This window comes from Vigna unguiculata, chromosome 9 (assembly GCF_037176805.1).
Source record: "Vigna unguiculata cultivar grain cowpea cultivar isolate G323 ecotype 2 chromosome 9, ASM3717680v1, whole genome shotgun sequence".
Classification (NCBI taxonomy): domain Eukaryota; kingdom Viridiplantae; phylum Streptophyta; class Magnoliopsida; order Fabales; family Fabaceae; genus Vigna; species Vigna unguiculata.
This window is the reverse complement of record NC_140800.1, coordinates 17,692,529-17,710,622: the sequence shown is the minus strand read 5'-3', so window position 1 is coordinate 17,710,622 and position 18,094 is coordinate 17,692,529. Positions and strand designations below refer to the sequence as shown.

At 34.3% G+C, this 18,094-nt stretch overlaps 2 protein-coding genes across 9 annotated transcripts; one reads left to right on the top strand and one right to left on the bottom strand.

The window, feature by feature from the left end:
* Positions 1–257: 257 nt before the first annotated feature.
* On the top strand, positions 258–12,806 carry LOC114164678 (uncharacterized). Of its 8 annotated transcripts, none has more exons than XM_028049424.2 (28): positions 259–496; positions 585–759; positions 840–967; positions 1,072–1,188; positions 1,449–1,595; positions 1,771–2,148; positions 2,248–2,402; positions 3,402–3,523; positions 3,642–3,733; positions 3,868–4,114; positions 4,193–4,262; positions 4,879–5,042; positions 5,149–5,219; positions 5,311–5,481; positions 5,765–5,836; positions 5,987–6,088; positions 6,390–6,479; positions 9,963–10,038; positions 10,111–10,204; positions 10,286–10,355; positions 10,517–10,696; positions 11,043–11,165; positions 11,261–11,344; positions 11,434–11,618; positions 11,737–11,875; positions 11,958–12,017; positions 12,102–12,206; positions 12,287–12,806. In XM_028049424.2, exons 1-28 carry the CDS (start codon positions 395–397, stop codon positions 12,398–12,400), a joined length of 3,633 nt encoding a protein of 1,210 aa, XP_027905225.2. In that variant the 5' UTR covers positions 259–394; the 3' UTR covers positions 12,401–12,806. The 8 variants fall into 8 exon arrangements, 7 of the variants coding, with proteins under 7 accessions (XP_027905225.2, XP_027905224.2, XP_027905223.2 ...); XM_028049423.2 differs by having other exon boundaries at positions 1,771–2,163; XR_014984321.1 differs by having other exon boundaries at positions 258–496; positions 1,771–2,402; positions 11,417–11,618.
* Positions 12,807–17,234: 4,428 nt separating this feature from the next.
* LOC114162627 (uncharacterized) lies at positions 17,235–17,850 on the bottom strand. Its single transcript, XM_028046579.2, has one exon. It carries the CDS (start codon positions 17,779–17,781, stop codon positions 17,359–17,361), a length of 423 nt encoding a protein of 140 aa, XP_027902380.1. The 5' UTR covers positions 17,782–17,850; the 3' UTR covers positions 17,235–17,358.
* Between the last annotated feature and the right edge of the window lie 244 nt (positions 17,851–18,094).

The following is an 18,094-nucleotide window of genomic DNA, read 5'->3' as shown; positions in this document are numbered from 1 at the left end:
CCCCTCCAGCGGCGCAGTATAAGACGCCACACTAAAATGCGCGACCAACTTGTCCTAATCGAGGGGCACGGCGCTAATGTGCGCCTCTCGTGCGGTGCACCGAACTGAGAAGCAGGAACGGCACAATAGTAGGAAAAAGACGAAGCAAACAAAAACACACACCAATTAATGAAATAATAATAATTAGCAACAATTGATAATTAATTAATAATAACATGATGACACACACTCAGCTATATAATATAAGCATAACTAATAAAAAACAAACCAAAAATCTGCAAAAATTGTTCATTTCATTCATATCCCCTTTCTTTCTTTATTCTCTCTTCTTCTTGTTCTGTGTGTCTGTGGTTGAAGCGAGAAGAAGAACACGAAGCAAGAACGAAGAAGAAGCATGGTTTCAACGAGACGCAACAGTGGATCTTTCTCTAACGCCAACAAGAGGCCGTCTTCGTCTGAAGACAAAACTCCCTCTCCTTCCCCCAAGCGCCAAAAGGTTTTGCCTTTTTGTTTACCCTTTCTCTCCATAATCCCTATTTCTCGTTCGATTCACCCCTCTGATTCGCTCCGTTATGCTTTCTCAGGTCGACAATGTTGCTGCCGCCTCGGAGAAACCGATGCCGCCGGCGGAAAATTCCAAGGATTTGGGCATGACGGAGCCTCCCGCTGATCCCGGAGAATGCGAATCTGGAGACGCTCAGATCGCCGGCGACGTCAATCCAGATGGCAAGGCCGACCCCACGCCGCCGATCGCTGATGGTTCATCTTTGCCGCTAACACTTTTTTCATCTTTCGTTTGTTATTTTTTTTTTTAATTTTTATTGTTTTGTTGCGTGAAGGTTCTACACCGACTGTGGTTGCTGATAAACCTAGGGGTTCGTTCTCTTCTTGGGCTATATTTCAGAAGCAAAACCCGAATTTCGAGGCTTCAGTTCCCTGGTGCAGACTCTTGTCTCAATCTGCGCAGGTAAATTTTTAATATTTTAATTTTTTGTTATTTTTGTTTTTGAGTGAAATTGGGGGTCACTACAGATTTTGTTTACTTGGAGTTCAATTTTGTTATTGCTGCAGAATCCCAATGTTTTAATTTGCACACCCAACTTTACTATTGGGTCTAGTAGGGGTTGCAATTTCCCGTTGAAGGATCAGACTATTAGTGGAAATTTGTGTAAGATCAAGCACACGCAGGTACACACATCTCTCGGAGTTTGTGATTGTGCGAAGAATGGAAGGATTGCTTTTTTTTTTTTCCGACCACAAACCTTGACACTTGCCAGCGATTTTTTTTTTTTTCTTTTGTGTTGTTTATTGAGATGTGCGTGAATGTTTGTGCGAACGTGTGTGCTTGGTTTGCTTCTTTCCTTTTTTTTTTCTTTACAGTTGTTTGAGGTAAATATCGTAGGATATGTATGTGCAGTATGATTACTGTTGTTTCTGGAAATGATCAGCGCGAGGGAAGTGCTGTGGCCGTGCTAGAAAGTACGGGTAGCAAAGGATCGGTGGTAGTGAATGGCACGCTCGTCAAGAAGAGTACCAGTTGTGTGCTTAACTCGGGGGACGAGGTGGTTTTTGGTTTGATTGGGAATCATTCTTATGTATCCTTTTACACTCCTTGCATTCGAATATGTTGTCAGTCTTTCCTACTACTGTTTTTCTTTTTATCTAAAACGGGGTTATAAAACTTTTCTATTTGCTTCCTTGTATTAAGTATTTATGTTCTTCCTTTTCTATCTCTGTCTGCATGTGGTTCCTTGATTTATTTTGACTTAGATTTTTCAGCAAATAAATCCTGAAGTCGCAGTTAAGGCTGCAGAAATTCAGGGTGGTGTCAGCAAGTATTTCCAGATTGAAAGGAGGGCTGGAGACCCTTCAGCCGTGGCTGGAGCTTCTATTCTGGCTTCCCTTTCTAGCCTAAGACCGGATCTTACAAGATGGAAGTCTCCATCTCAGACTGCCGGTAAACCTCATCAGGGTACTGATGTTCCTAGTCATTCTGTTCTCCCTGATGGTACAGAGACTGGGCTGGATGGTCTGGAAGGCAACTCTCCTCCAAATATAGCGACAGACAAAGCTGCTGATGTTGGAGCAAGCGACAAGAATTTGCCTATGGATTGCGATTCAGATGATGCTGGCACAGAGGCAGGCAATGTAAAAATCTCTGGGGTGAATGCTTTCCTAGGGCCTTTCTTCAGGATTCTAGCTGGATCTACTTGTAAAGTGAAATTGAGCAAAAGTATCTTTAAACAGGTATTTGAAGAAAGACATGGGACGAGGGATGTGCAAGCTGCATCGACTTCTGGTACTTCTGTTCGCAGTGCAGTTTTTAAAGAGGATGTTCATGCTGCAATACTGGATAGGAATGAAATAGAAGTGTCCTTTGACAACTTCCCTTACTACTTAAGGTATAACTAGTGGATTTCTCAGTCAATTCCACAGCTTTGCATTCATTGTTGTTCCTTTCATGTGTTTTCTTATCATTCTCCTTTATTTAAAGATAATTCCCATTGCAAAATTCATGTACATTTGTTTCCTGCAGACTAATTGAACATGCAATTGCATTCTTTAAAATTTATAAAAGGAAATAAATTAGTCATTTTTAAGCAATTACAATTTTGTTCTGTATAAATGGGAACTTTTATATCCTATACTAGATAGATGTATGGACTTTACCGTGTTAGAGCTACATTGCTAACAAAGGTTCCATGCTACATTGGAAAACAACACCTAGTTTTTCCCTTATCAACCCAAAAAGCCTTTTATTCACGCAATATGTACTAAATACTGATGGAAAATTCAGTTACTCTTACATTATGAGCTGAAATATGAAGCAGGGATAAGAACTAAATATTGGTTAAAGAAACAGGTACAATGTTATGACATGAAAGAGAGACTAATCGAGGCAGTTGCTTCCTTGTATATAATTTCTTGTCTTCTCTTCTATACTTGGTTCCTTTTACTGTTTTGTATTTGAATTTGTCATTTGCAGTTGGATGCCATATTTCCAGTGCTGCTTTTTATCAACTATGGTTGAAGATAATTATTTTAGCTTTATCTTTTCATCCAATGTGTATTGGTAGGACTTGGCAGTGGCATGACACGTGGTTGTTAATTTTGAAAAAGATTTTAAATTGTGGCTTGGTTGCATTTCTGTTTAATATGATCTTCAATACCTTAGTTTGACAGGGGTATATAATGAGTTGTTTAGCTGTATCATGTGATATTTTCCTCAATTTAAAACCTCGACTGTGAAATATTTTTATAGGTTCTTTGTTTTTAATACAAATTTTGGAGTTCAATATGATTTTACATTTGTGTTGTCATTCATGCATTTTACTTGATTGTTATAGCTTCTTGGTTTGATCGTTGATAGCGTTTTTGACCATATTTATATCTTCTTTCAGTGAGAATACAAAAAATGTTCTAATTGCAGCTTGCTTTATACACCTGAAGCATAGAGAACATGCAAAGTACACCACTGATCTTACAACAATAAACCCTCGTATTCTACTTTCAGGACCTGCAGGTGTATGCGAATTGCATTACTGCTCTCCTATATCTTTTCTTTTCCAATGATTTTGTTTTGGTTTTGACTTCCTTCCTTTCTTAACTCACTGTTTCTCTCAATTGCCATTTTTTTGCAGGGTCAGAAATATATCAGGAGATGTTGGCAAAAGCACTTGCGAAACACTTTGGAGCTAAATTGCTCATATTTGATAGCCATTCGCTTTTGGGTGTAAGATAAAGTTTTCTTATTCATCTGATATTTGGATTATTCCATGAACACCTTTTTCATTAATGTGCCATTGAAGGTTATTTACCTGTAAGCTTGTTATGAATCTTCATTTGTTGAATGTTCATATTTAACAGGGTTTAACTTCCAAGGAAGCTGAGCTGCTCAAAGATGGATTTAATGGTGATAAATCCTGTGGCTGTGCTAAACAAAGTCCTTTAACTACAGACATGGCTGGGAGCATGGATCCACCAGCTAGTGAACCAGAGACACAGAACTCCTCAAATGAACCTACTCCATGTGGCTTTGAGTCTCAACTTAAGTTTGAAACTGATAATTTACCATCTACATCTGGGGCAGCTAAAAACTGTGTCTTTAAACTAGGTATGTTTGCTTCATTTCTCCATTTAAGGAGACTTAACTTGTCACAAAGGTTAATGTTTTTCAGATATAATCCTTCAGGTGACAGGGTAAAATACAGTTCATCTTCTGGGGGAATATATCAGCTTCAGACAATTTCTACAAGGTACAGGTTTGTGCTAAACTGTTCTCAACTAGTTTCCATTTCTCACGATCTCATTGATACAAGGTGGAATTTGTTTTACCAAATTTAACAGTCACATATCACCTCAATTTATGATTGAATCATGGTAACCCAAATCACTTTAAATAATTAATTATAGAACGTATGATTTTGTGTGTGAATACAATGTGTTTGACAGCAAGCTAAGCTAACTATACCAGTTACAGGAGATAAATAGCACTTCTACTTGAGTCATTGCCAATGCCAATGCCAAATCTACTGTTTTTTTATCTGCTTAAACAATATTCTATATCTATCCACTCTAGGTTGCATTGCAACTTTTACTTTGCTTAGGGAGAAATGGGTTAGGAAAAAGTGAGAGAAACGAAAATGGGAGGGATGTATTAGAAATTATTTTTCTTTCATTTTTGGTAATCAAATAAATGTAGGGCAAAAATGTGAGGTACAAACTGCCCTATTGGCCTAATACTTGCTTTGCTTTCAGTTTCATTAAAATGATATCTACTGATTGTGTGATTAAGGATAATATAGTAGCTTTCTTTTGTTTATATTGTTTACCAAACAAAGTGAAATTGTTTTTATTTTTGGTTATAATTTTGCTCAGCAATCGCATATACAGGGGTCCACCTAATGGAAGTCGGGGGAAGGTTGTCTTACTTTTTGATGATAATCCCTTGTCAAAAATTGGTGTAAGATTTGATAAACCCATACCTGATGGAGTTGACCTTGGAGGTTGCTGTGAGGGTGGTCAAGGATTTTTCTGCCATGGTAATCTCTTATCTGTCTTATAAATCATCTTTTTAGATATTTTGTATTTTTATCTACAAACTTTATCTTTGTCCTACATCTTGAACTTATCTTTTTCTCATTCCAGTGAATGATCTTCGGTTGGAAAACAGTGGCATTGAAGAACTTGACAAATTACTCATTAATACATTATTTGAGGTCACCTTTTACTCCACTTAGTAACATTTCCCTCTAATCTATTATACAGTCTCTTAATCTTACAATAAGAGTTTGAACATGTTTTTTTCAGGTTGTGGTCAGTGAGAGCAGAAATGAACCCTTCATTTTGTTCATGAAAGATGCAGAGAAGTCTATAGTAGGAAACGGAGATCCATTTTCATTTAAAAGTAGGCTTGAAAATCTTCCGGACAATGTGGTGGTAATAGGTTCACATACTCACACTGACAGTCGCAAGGAGAAGGTGATAATTGTGTGTTTTTGTAATGCTAGATTTGTATAATCTATTTGCCATATCATTTGGTTTTTTACCTGACTTTATCAGTTTCCAGTGATCTATATTTTTGGTAGCTGTGGGCTTTATATATATCTGGTTATATTTTATTGAGAAACTGATAAAGATGTCCGTTGTTAAAGTAAGATACAAATTAGATATACAAGGTCCTTTGTATTATCGATTCATTCTTGGTCTTAATGAATGTGTATAAATGATTTTGTTATTGATATTTAACTATTTTTTCTTGCAGTCACATCCTGGGGGTTTACTTTTTACGAAGTTTGGCAGTAATCAGACTGCTCTTCTTGATTTGGCTTTCCCCGTAAGAATATCATCTCCTTTTGAGTATAGTATTTATATTTGAAAGAACAGAACAAGATTATCAGTACATACTTTACATGTCTTCTTTAGGCTTTCTATGTTGCAATAACGTCCCTCCCTCATTCTCTCTCTCTCTCTCTCTCTCTTTCAGGATAGTTTTGGAAGATTGCATGACAGGGGAAAGGAGGTCCCAAAGCCAAACAAAACATTAACTAAACTTTTCCCGAATAAAGTGACAATTCACATGCCTCAGGTTTGTATAACATTTTCTTTCAAACCAACTACCAAAATTTTTAAGTTGTTGGATGAAGGTATATGAAATGGTTTTATATTTTACACACGCTCACTCAAAATCCCCTTGGGTTGGAGCAAGGATAATGCTGATATAATTCTAAATTTCAGTTTCAGTTAGAAAAATTCCAAGGATTGAACTCGTCACCATTTGGTCATATAGAACCTTTTATACTGTTATGAATAAGAAATTCAAACTGTTGGGCGAAGGTACATGAATTGTTCTATATCTAACAATATTCAATGTATGTTTCCTGATCCAGGATGAAGTACTTCTAGCATCTTGGAAGCAGCAACTTGATCGAGATGTTGAGACTCTTAAAATTAAAGGAAATTTGCACAATTTACGTTCTGTAAGTTCTTGCGTGAGCTTGTAATTTTAATTCAATTTGTTTCATGGTAAGACATATTATTATTATTATTATTATTTAACCTTAAGTTACACCATATATTTGGTTTTCAAAAAATTACTTTTGTGGATTGCGTCTTTTTAGTTATGGATCTACTACTTTTGGGTGATACGTTTGGTTTTATATTTATATTTATATGGGTGACATGGAATGGGTGCTTAAAGACAAATCGGTTGTTCTGGACCTAAGTAGATTTTGTACAAGATATTAGTATAATTTTTGAGCTAGTTCATCCTTTAATTGATATGGATCTAGCTCTTCTAAAGTGAGCAAGTGTATAAAGTGAGAAAAAAAAGATACATTTGTTTGTTGGTTTTGATTGAAGTGCGTCATAAATGAATCTAACATTAAATGAATGATTGCCTTTACTTTCTCACCTTGCAATTTGTGCACTACTCATTTTTGAGGGGACTAAATCGACTGGATATGATATTTAAACTTGTTCTGAAGTGTCTGAGCCAAATTTTATTTGTTGTTGTTCACACGCTCTGCGCATAGAATTCATGGTTACATCAATTATGTTGTTGAAAAGAAGCTTGAATGTAATTTCTCATTATAAATTTGATATTATTTACATCCAAATTATTGTTAAATGTGATTGTCTTGACTGATACACACATACACACCAAGCGTAGATGTTGTCCACACGCTCTGCGCATAGAATTCATGGTTACATCAATTATGTTGTTGAAAAGAAGCTTGAATGTAATTTCTCATTATAAATTTGATATTATTTACATCCAAATTATTGTTTAATGTGATTGTCTTGACTGATACATACACACATACGCACCAAGCGTAGATGTTATTATCAACAATTAAAGCCCTATGCCACTAAGTGATGTTAGCCATATAGATTGCATGATGACATTAGGCTTGATTGAAGATAAAATTTTTACCGAAATTATATACCACGAGTCTCCCCTAAACGGAATTCTTCCAATATTCTTCAAGGCTCTCCTTTCATCAGTTTAACAGGGTTGAAAATCATTCAATCTACTTTTCTCATTGGTGCTTTCACTGACATTCTATGCATCTGTCCAAACCATAATAACCTGATGACCTATTAACCGTAATCTTTTACTCAATCAGTGCTGCACTAATATTTTCTAATACACAATCATTCCATATCTTGTCATTTCTTATGTGGCTACACATTTATTACTAGGGTTATTGTTTATAAATAATCTTAGGTTTGTAGTGGGTCTTTGGATGTTTGAAATGCAATTATGGCTGTGCAAGGTTTATTCTTCTAAATGATTTTAAATGTTGTCTTTGTGGTACAACTTTAGATCTTATGAGACAGTGGGGACAGGGGTTGCTATTTATTACGTTGTTGTTCTGCAGTTGTTATGCTTTAGTATTACTGCTATTGTTGTTAGTGTAACCTTTTGTTACTCGTGTATTACCCTTGATGACTAGCTGCATAAGTTATAGACTCAAAATTAAGGGGTGAAGGCATGGCCCACAAAGAAAATTAAATAACGTGGTATGAACTATGAAGAGATAGGAATTATGTAAGTTTCTTAATGGAACTTTAGCCTGTTCTTGGGGAGCCTTGGGTAGTATTAATGATCACAGTATAGTTTTCTGTAGTTAATTCCTTGTCTCTTTTAGAAATTATCGGAATAGCATGCTTTTAGTTTTTCATAAGAATTAGACCAATGTTGTCAAACTCGAGGATTGTAAGGGGATCGGAAAGACAATAAGACATCGTAACTCCACTAGTAAGAGTTATGAATATAAAAGATTATATTCATATTATTAAAAATAAGATAAATAACAAACATAACTCGTACAAAATAATAAGTTTAAATACTAAAATTTAATGCAGAAGTCCTCCATATAAAGAACCAATAAGCGTGGATGTTTTTCATAAGAATTAGACCAATGTTGTCAAACTCGAGGATTGTAAGGGGATCGGGGATCGGAAAGACAATAAGACATCGTAACTCCACTAGTAAGAGTTATGAATATAAAAGATTATATTCATATTATTAAAAATAAGATAAATAACAAACATAACTCGTACAAAATAATAATAAGTTTAAATACTAAAATTTAATGCAGAAGTCCTCCATATAAAGAACCAATAAGCGTGGATGTCATCTTTTTCTTTCAAAACTTGAGCTGCCAACAAAACAACCAAGGCAACTAGATGAGTAAAGGAACCCTAAAAGGAACATAGGTGGTGAGCAAAATAAAAAGTAAAGAAACAAAGGCTAAGCATCACTCATTGTGAGGGTGGCAAGCGTTGGTGACTGCAAGGGCAGCGCTCATGTATGCTAACGTAACCCTAGTAGAAGAAGGTTGGGCTTCTCATGGGTTGGATTGATCATACGACCAAAAGGTTCGACATGGCCCTTGATCCCCCAATGCAGCAAGCATCCTCCGCATCAATTAGTGTTATTGATATCGGATACCCTAAAAATCCTTTTTAAAGTTACGGAGGAAATCATATCGGGTTATGGCGGAAATATTAGAATTAAAAGTAATATAATATATGGATATAGATAATTAAAAGAGTTTATATTTGGTCTAGAAGAATGTGAAAGGTGGCAACTGTCAGTAAGCAGTGGAGACCAGATGCGACTGGCGATGGACGATGGCTACCAGCGATGAGCGGCGGTGGCGACCAGCATCAAGCAGCAAGGCCAGTCCAAGAAAAAGAACACATACTTGGGAAGGGTTAGTGGGGGTATTAGGTTAAAAGAAATGTTTATTGAGCTTATTTGAAACCGGTTTCCTCCTACTTATACTCAGTTTTGTATTTAAAACTTTGCACCCAATTACTCAGTGTAGGAAATAGTAGCCTTTTTGACTAAAATGCCTATGGATGCTCTGTTTAACATATGGAGAAGGTCCTTTTCATTAAATAACTTCATGTTAAAGGTCCCCCTCTAAATTCTGACGCAAGGGAAGTGAGGTTTAGATAGGGAAATTTGGTGCAGTTAGTTAGAAGGGATTAGTAAGTTTGTTGGGGGTATTGGTTCCAAAAATAGATGAGAATAAGGATGAATGTTTCTAGGGTTCTAGAGAAGAATTCATTCTACCATATTCAATTGTTCAATAAAATTGTACATTTTTGGGTGTTAATTTTGTGGGGGGTAGTTAAATAAGTAGGAGGACGTAAGGATAAGAGTGGGCATTCTAAACTATTACAATGGCATTTGGGAATTGAACGACTGGTAGAAGGGCCCCCTTCGTGATTAATTGCTTCTTTTTCTTTGTTTCATTCAATATTAAATAAAGATGTTTTCTATTCTTATATTCTGTTACTGGTTTCCTAAACAACTTTCATACGTTCTTTCAGCTATAATTGTGTTTCTTCTTTTAGTCTTTTTAAATAATTCACTATTTGACCATGTTGGCTGTGTTGATTGTAATTGCTTTCATGATGTACTAAATTCTTTCTCATAATTATAGGTTTTGAGCCGTTGTGGGGTGGAATGTGATGGGGTTGAATCCTTGTGCATTAAGGATCAAACGCTTAGTATTGAAAGTATGTTCTACTAGTAAGTGCTTAAGGTTTTACTGTTTAAATCTCTTCTATATCATTTTTGCTGTATTGCAGATGCAGAGAAGATTGTTGGTTGGGCTATAAGCCGACATCTCATGCAGAATGCTGAAACTGATCCTGATGCAAAACTTGTGTTGTCTTGTGAGAGGTAATTATTTAATGTACATGCACACATATAAAACACACTAGGGTCATGTTATTAATCATTAGCTATTTTTTATTCTGCCAGCATCCAGTATGGAATTGGCATCTTACAGTCTATCCAGAATGAGTCAAAAAGCCTGAAGAAGTCTCTTAAGGTTGTTGTTATGAACTTTTGCTGCTTTGATTGTGGGAGATAGCGACATGCAGTACTTTGTTCCCAACTTACTACTTGGAAATTATTCTGTTTATTGGGTTTAACCATTTGATTTCGTGAGTGCTGTTTTCTGAAATATCCCTCTTATGTTTTTGAAATCAGGATATTGTAACTGAAAATGAGTTTGAAAAGAGGCTTTTGGCTGATGTTATTCCACCTAACGACATTGGTGTTACTTTTGATGATATTGGAGCTCTTGAAAATGTCAAGGATACATTGAAGGAATTGGTTATGCTTCCTTTACAGAGGCCTGAGTTATTTTGCAAAGGGCAATTAACCAAGGTATACTTTACACATTGACATACATTCTATTGTTTAACAGGCATTCCCCTTTGTCTATTGACTGTTGGAGTTAGAGTTAGATTCTATCGTTATTTATTTCCTTCCCTGCTTTTTACTAGTTTGTTTTTGCTGTTTGACCTGATCAACGGAAAATAAATAATCTGACCCTGCTCAGTGATATGCAATTGTTTTTAAGAAACTCATTTTGGTGTTGTTAATATTGAAATATATTTAGTTTACTTAAGTAATAATAATCACAAATATTAAAATAATGTAAAGTTTTAGGCCGCCCATTGTCAAGTTTTTTACTGATCAGATTTTGTGATTCTGATTGACTTCCATGCAGCCATGCAAGGGCATTCTTTTATTTGGTCCTCCTGGAACAGGCAAGACAATGCTTGCAAAGGCAGTTGCTACTGAAGCTGGTGCAAATTTTATCAACATTTCCATGTCCAGTATCACATCTAAGGTTGGGTTTGTTTCACTGGAACTATTTTAACGTCTATGCTGTCAGTTATTTTTTTTTTCGTTTTTTAACTGTGTTCTTTTCCAATTTTGCTTCAGTGGTTTGGTGAGGGCGAAAAATATGTGAAAGCTGTTTTTTCCTTGGCAAGTAAAATTGCTCCTAGCGTGATATTTGTTGACGAAGTAAGCCTTTTGCACGAATGTTTTTAGTTTATTTTTGATTCATCAGTTGAAAAATAAATCAGTGAAAACTAGTATGGCTTCTTGTATAGGTTGATAGCATGTTGGGCAGGAGGGAAAATCCTGGGGAGCATGAGGCCATGCGAAAGATGAAAAATGAATTCATGGTGAATTGGGATGGCTTACGCACAAAGGATACTGAGAGAGTTCTTGTTCTTGCAGCCACTAATAGGCCTTTTGACCTAGATGAAGCTGTCATAAGGAGGCTGCCTCGGAGGTGAACACCATGTTCAACTGCACTTCAATTCCTTGGTGTTCTTATTTGGGAAGAGAGGGGGTCTTAATGAAACGAATAAATGTGTGAAGTTTTTCTTAATCAAATTGGTCTTCTGCAGGTTAATGGTAAATTTGCCAGATGCTCCAAATAGAGCCAAAATATTGAAAGTTATACTGGCAAAAGAAGATTTGTCTTCTGGTCTTGATTTGAATGCAATTGCAAGTATGACTGATGGATATTCCGGAAGTGACCTTAAGGTTAATGGGCATTCTTTTTTAATTTTGTACACATTTTAAATTTAAGGTTATGGGTGCCTTCATGCTTGCTCTTTTATTGCAGAATTTGTGTGTAACTGCTGCACACTGTCCAATTAAAGAGATATTAGAGAAGGAAAAAAAGGTATGCCTAGTTACTTTTAAGTCAGAATGTTTTGAGGTTGCATCAACGACTTGTACACTCATGGTGTAATTTGATGCATGGCAGGAACGGGCTGCTGCTCTAGCAGAAGGTAGACCTGCTCCGGCAATAAGTGGAAGTGCAGATATCCGATCTTTAAACATGGAAGATTTCAAATATGCTCATCAACAGGTAAATGAAAAGGATCTCTTTAATAGGAAGATGCTCCCTCTCTTGAAATAGAAATATATAACTTTGTGATGTTGAAACAGGTGTGTGCAAGCGTTTCCTCTGAATCCGTAAATATGACCGAGCTTCAACAATGGAATGAACTATACGGTGAAGGTGGTTCAAGAGTAAAAAGAACACTAAGCTATTTCATGTGAGAAAACCCTTTGTACAAATGTTTTGTTATTGCTACCCCTCATGTCCAGAAGCCTCCAGTATTTGTAGTTTTGTGCCGGCCTCATAACGCTTGCAGGGCTTGATGCCGAGCTGTTTGGTTTATAAGGTGAAATATAGGTTTTTCGAGTATTTTTTGATCCTAACCTGTGGGATGGTGGGTTTTGAAAGGAGTGGAGCCTTGCAGAAGAATAGTGGGCAGGCTCTGCTGCATCATCTATTTTGTTCCTCATCCCCTGGCCACCACCTCTCAGAGGATGTGTGTTGAAAATATCTCTCTGTGAAAGCATTTATTTGCCCCTCCTAATGGAAACAATAAGCATTTAGATCATCCCTGCTTTCTGTCTTATGTACATATGCGTCATATCATAGAAAACCCCTTTTAGTTCATTCTCCTTCACAATGCAAAATTTATTCAACTTTCAATACTTGCAATATTAACGGCGTTTTGGTAAAATTTGTGGATATTCCACATAAAATCGTTAATGAGTTTATCACTAGTGAGTCTACTAGTTATTTACTCTTATTTATCCAGTCTGTTAGACAGGATAATGTATCCATTGGATTATCATGCTTTGAACAAACAAAAATGTCTGCATTATTCCCGTTGTGATTCTATGGATTATAGATATTTTGATCCTGGATTTCTTAAAATATTTCACTAGAGTTTTCTGGTATGAAAAAAATTAAAATTAAAATTAAGGTGGTGTTTTATTTTTTAATAAAATAAGGTTTGACAAATTTTGAATGAATTAAATGTTTTTAGTTATTATACATGCATGTTGAAAAGGAATTCATTTTTTTTTTTAATTTAATACATTTTAGTCTTTAAAATTTTAAAATGAACGAATTTTGATTTAAGTTTGGTGTATTTAGTTGGTATCCCATAAGATTTGGCATGTGGAATATTTATTTATTTATTTATATATAATATAATTGAAGGTAGTACAAAGTGTAAAAAGTTTTACTCAACCACAAAAAGCAGCACTCAAAAATTAACTAAAACAAGAAAGTTTACCCAATCTATTTGTTTGACGAATGACAAAGTGTGATACTTACACATGGTTAAATATTATGTCGACACATTGATTTATCTCAATGGCAAATGTCCCTTTTCAAATACCCACTTTATTTATTTTATTTTTAAATATAAATATAAATCTAAATAAAAAGTTGAAACATAAATATCTAAATATAAATATTATTTTTACAATGGAAACAACACAGGTAAAAATTTAGTACCACTTCACCATGTTTTTTATTATAGAAATAAAAATATTATTTTTATATTAAATACTTTTTTTTATAATAAAAGTACTATTGTTGAAGGAAAAACAACACAGTAAATATTCTCTTCGCCATGATAATCTCGCATATATATTTTAAAATTAATTTAAAATTAAAAATATTATAACGTTGACCAAATTTTTAATTCACAATAACACATAATTTATGTTAATAATGATTTTATACACGTGTTAGAATAATTGTTAAATTGATAATAGGTAATATAAATAATAATTTTAAATTTCTAACAAATCAATAATATCTCTTTAATTATAATAATTATTGAATTTTAATCATACAGAAATGATAAAAGATAATACATATAAAAAATATCTACAACAAAATTCAAAAAGTTTACCACTTTTAGTAGTTTTCTAAATTAAAATATAATATGTGATCTTACTTACATTAAGACAAGTTTCTCTTCTCAATAGAGTAATAAAGCCTAACCTCTCACCACGTCCTCCTATGTTATCAAGCATAAACAAAACTCACTTCATGTAGCTTCATGTAAAGTTAAGGGTTTAGTGTTTCTCTTTGCTTTCTATGGAAAAAGTTAAGCTCTTTGCCCTTCTCTGCCTCCCCTCTCATTCAAGCTTCTTTAGGAAGTATTTCTCTCTGTTTTCTACTTTTCGCTCACATGGTCAACATTCATCGTTGTGGAAGGAAATGTTGCTCCATACTATCTTCTCCTTTCAACCGCTCTTTCCTTTTCTTTCTTACTCTTTATTCTCTTTATCTGTTTTTGCATGATTTTGAATCTGAAATACCATTTTGCATTTTGCCATTTTGATCTTTTACTTTCAGTTGCAGGTTTGACCGAATGTTGTGATAAGAGTCACTCATTGTATGGTTCAAAATTTGAAGGTTTGGTTTCTCTTTTTTTTTTTGTAAACCCTATTTTTTAAACCAAATATACTTATGCTTTACTCCTTCTTCAATGCATTGGTGACCCCTTTTTTGGCAAATTTTAAGGGTTTTATCTTTTTTTAGAGTTTCAACTTCTTTGTTTTTATGTTGTTTTCTTGCATATTATTAGAGTTTTCAAAATTGAAATTCAAATTTCAAAAATTTTGTTGTTATATATGACTTCATTCCTTTATATATATATATATGTTTAAGGTTTTAATAGTTCAATATTCTTTTGAGGGTTTACATTTGTCTATTTAGTGGAGATAATTCATTTCGTACATCAAATCATCCTGGATTATAATGGCTGGTGATCCGGTAAGATCAGAACTTTACATCCATTTGAATATGAAATTTGACCATTATTTGTGTATATCTGAATTTCTTGATTTAGATAATTGGCACCAAGAGCATTCTCAGTAGTCTTTCTTCAATTGAGTTTGATAAGTGTTGTTTTCTTGCATATTATTAGAGTTTTCAAAATTGAAATTCAAATTTCAAAAATTTTGTTGTTATATATGGCTTCATTCCTTTATATATGTATGTTTAGGGTTTTAATAGTTCAATATTCTGTTGAGGGTTTACATTTGTCTATTTAGTGGGGATAATTCATTTCGTACATCAAATCATCCTGGATTATAATGGCTGGTGATCCGGTAAGATCAGAACTTTACATCCATTTGAATATGAAATTTGACCATCATTTGTGTATATCTGAATTTCTTGATTCAGATAATTGGCACCAAGAGCATTCTCAGTATCCTCTCTTCAATTGAGTTTGATTGGTGTTGTTTTCTTGCATATTATTAGAGTTTTCAAAATTGAAATTCAAATTTCAAAAATTTTGTTGTTATATATGGCTTTAGTCCTTTATATATGTATGTTTAGGGTTTTAATAGTTCAATATTCTGTTGAGGGTTTACATTTGTCTATTTAGTGGGGATAATTCATTTCGTACATCAAATCATCCTGGATTATAATGGCTGGTGATCCGGTAAGATCAGAACTTTACATCCATTTGAATATGAAATTTGACCATTATTTGTGTATATCTGAATTTCTTGATTCAGATAACTGGCACCAAGAGCATTCTCAATAGCCTCTCTTCAATTGAGTTTGATCGGAAAATGGATGCTGCTAGGATATATATGCAAGTATATAGAAATTGACTATCTACTTTAACTTCGTTCTATTATAGAAGTGAAATTGATTTTATTATTTACCATCGTCTAATTGACTCTTTCTATGATATTCACTACATATGGTTGGGATAAAAAACCTGACTCTCTACTAATAAAATACAAAAATTCATAAAAATTATTTCAAAAATCATGTTGTACAATTTGAAGAATCTACGCTTCTACACTTTCTAAAACAAATTAGTTTTCTTCAATTTGTATATTCAAACATCTCCCATGCTCATATGCTCATATTCTTCTTCAATAGAGTTCTCAAGTTTATCATCATTCAAATATGGATGAAAATCAAACGAAAAATGCACTTAAACAAAATAAGGTTCATTCTTTCATGAAAGGTGGCAAAGATGATGAATAACACTCTAGGTAAACCCTCAAATTCTGTTAAAACTAACTTATTTCGAAATCTTTTATCCTCAAATTAACAGTTTCATGTTTTCATCGAAAATGACAAAGTGCTGAAGGATATTCAGAATAACAAACCAATGTATCAACTAACAGTGAATGGTAATGAGATTAATGACTGCTTTTCCTTTGAAGTTAAAATACAATGTTGTTATTATAGTTAACAAATGATACTATTATTTTCATGTTCACACTATTCATGGTTTCCTTCTCATACATCATATAGGCATTCAAAAAAAGTATCTCGCAAAATATTACCAAAAAATAGAATGTTGTTGTTTATTAAAATAGACCATGTACAACGACCAACAACTTAGGTAGAAAGGTTTCACACTTTATTTTCGTTATCTTTCATACATTATTTTTAAAAGGCCAAATTTGTTAACATTGTTTAATGTTGTTATGACTTCATGGGGATTAGTTGTCCAATATATATAGCGATGAGAATTATTGGAAAAATTTGAGAAATGCATGGAACACGTTAGGTAAAACAAAATGCTAAAATATAGTAGTATTTGGTTGGTAGTTGTGCTTACTTTTTTGAATGGAAGAAATGAATGTCAAACATGTTCTCTTTCGTCACAATTTTTAATGGAAGTGATTCACAACTTACAAGAAGGAAAATAAAATTTATTATTAATCAGAAGCTGGTAAGTTTCCTATCAATTAACATGTTATGGTAAGTTTCCAATTAGTATAAAACCACTATTAATTGTGAGTGTTGGATATATTGATAAGATTCATTACATATTATTATGACATTAATAACAGGACACTGAATTGAATTTTCATCAATGCATTAAACAGAACCAAAGTTATGGAAAATATGAAAAGTTTGGTTTTAAGATGACAAAATATGGAAGACAAAAATCAAGCTAGAGTTATTTTTAGACAATTTAACCATAAATTCACCACGTTAGTAACTTATGTCTAACTCATAATCGTTCTGTGTTTAGTGATATTCTAAGAATTGAATGAAGTTGCTTATTCAGGAATTTTCTTTTCACTTGGAAAGCAAGAATGAAGAGAACGTTAGTATGAGAATTATGCACAAGACAAAAAGACACTGAGTACACACCATGTAATAAACCAGAATACACGACAAGAGATGTAGAAAAAAATGAATGAAATCCAGTGAAGTGAAGTCACTGCATCATGATTCTGAATTCTTGAAAGCTGAGAAAGCCATCCCCATTCAAATCAAAGTGTTTGATCATTGCTTTGCATTGATGGAGGGTCTTAGACTCACCCATCTTTTTAAGCATCCTCTTCAAGCTCTTTGGAGTTATAAAACCACAGCCTTCAGTGTCATACATTTCAAAAGCAACCTTCAAGTCCTTCAACTTCTGTTCCTCTCCTCCACCTTCCATGAGAGTAACAAAATCCTCCAAACTCAGCAACCCATCTCCATCAGAATCCAAAGCTGCAATTGCCATCTCAGCCTCTTTCATCAGAAGCTCTCCACCCATCATCCCCAACCCCTGTGAAAGCTCCAAAGCTGAAACCTTTCCATCACCATCTTCATCAAAGTATCTCAAAACATCCTCTAAACCAACCTTCTGCCCCATCTCTCACAATCACCAAACAAATTTAAACCAAATGCTATCTCCAAAACATTAAACATCTCTTCTATATATATATGTTTTTATGTCGGTTTAAGGACGTGTGGAGGTGGTGTTCATGATAAATAAATTCTAAGCAACCTATGAAGTTGCCCAGAGTGTTCCGGTTTTCAAAACACGATAATTCATAAAGAAGAACATGGAAGCCACCACAAGGGTACGTGGCAGGATATTACAGGTCAACCAACTACTATTAATTAATGTCATAAATCAAACGCTTCAAAAATTGCAATTGGAATTTGGTACATCACTTAACGCG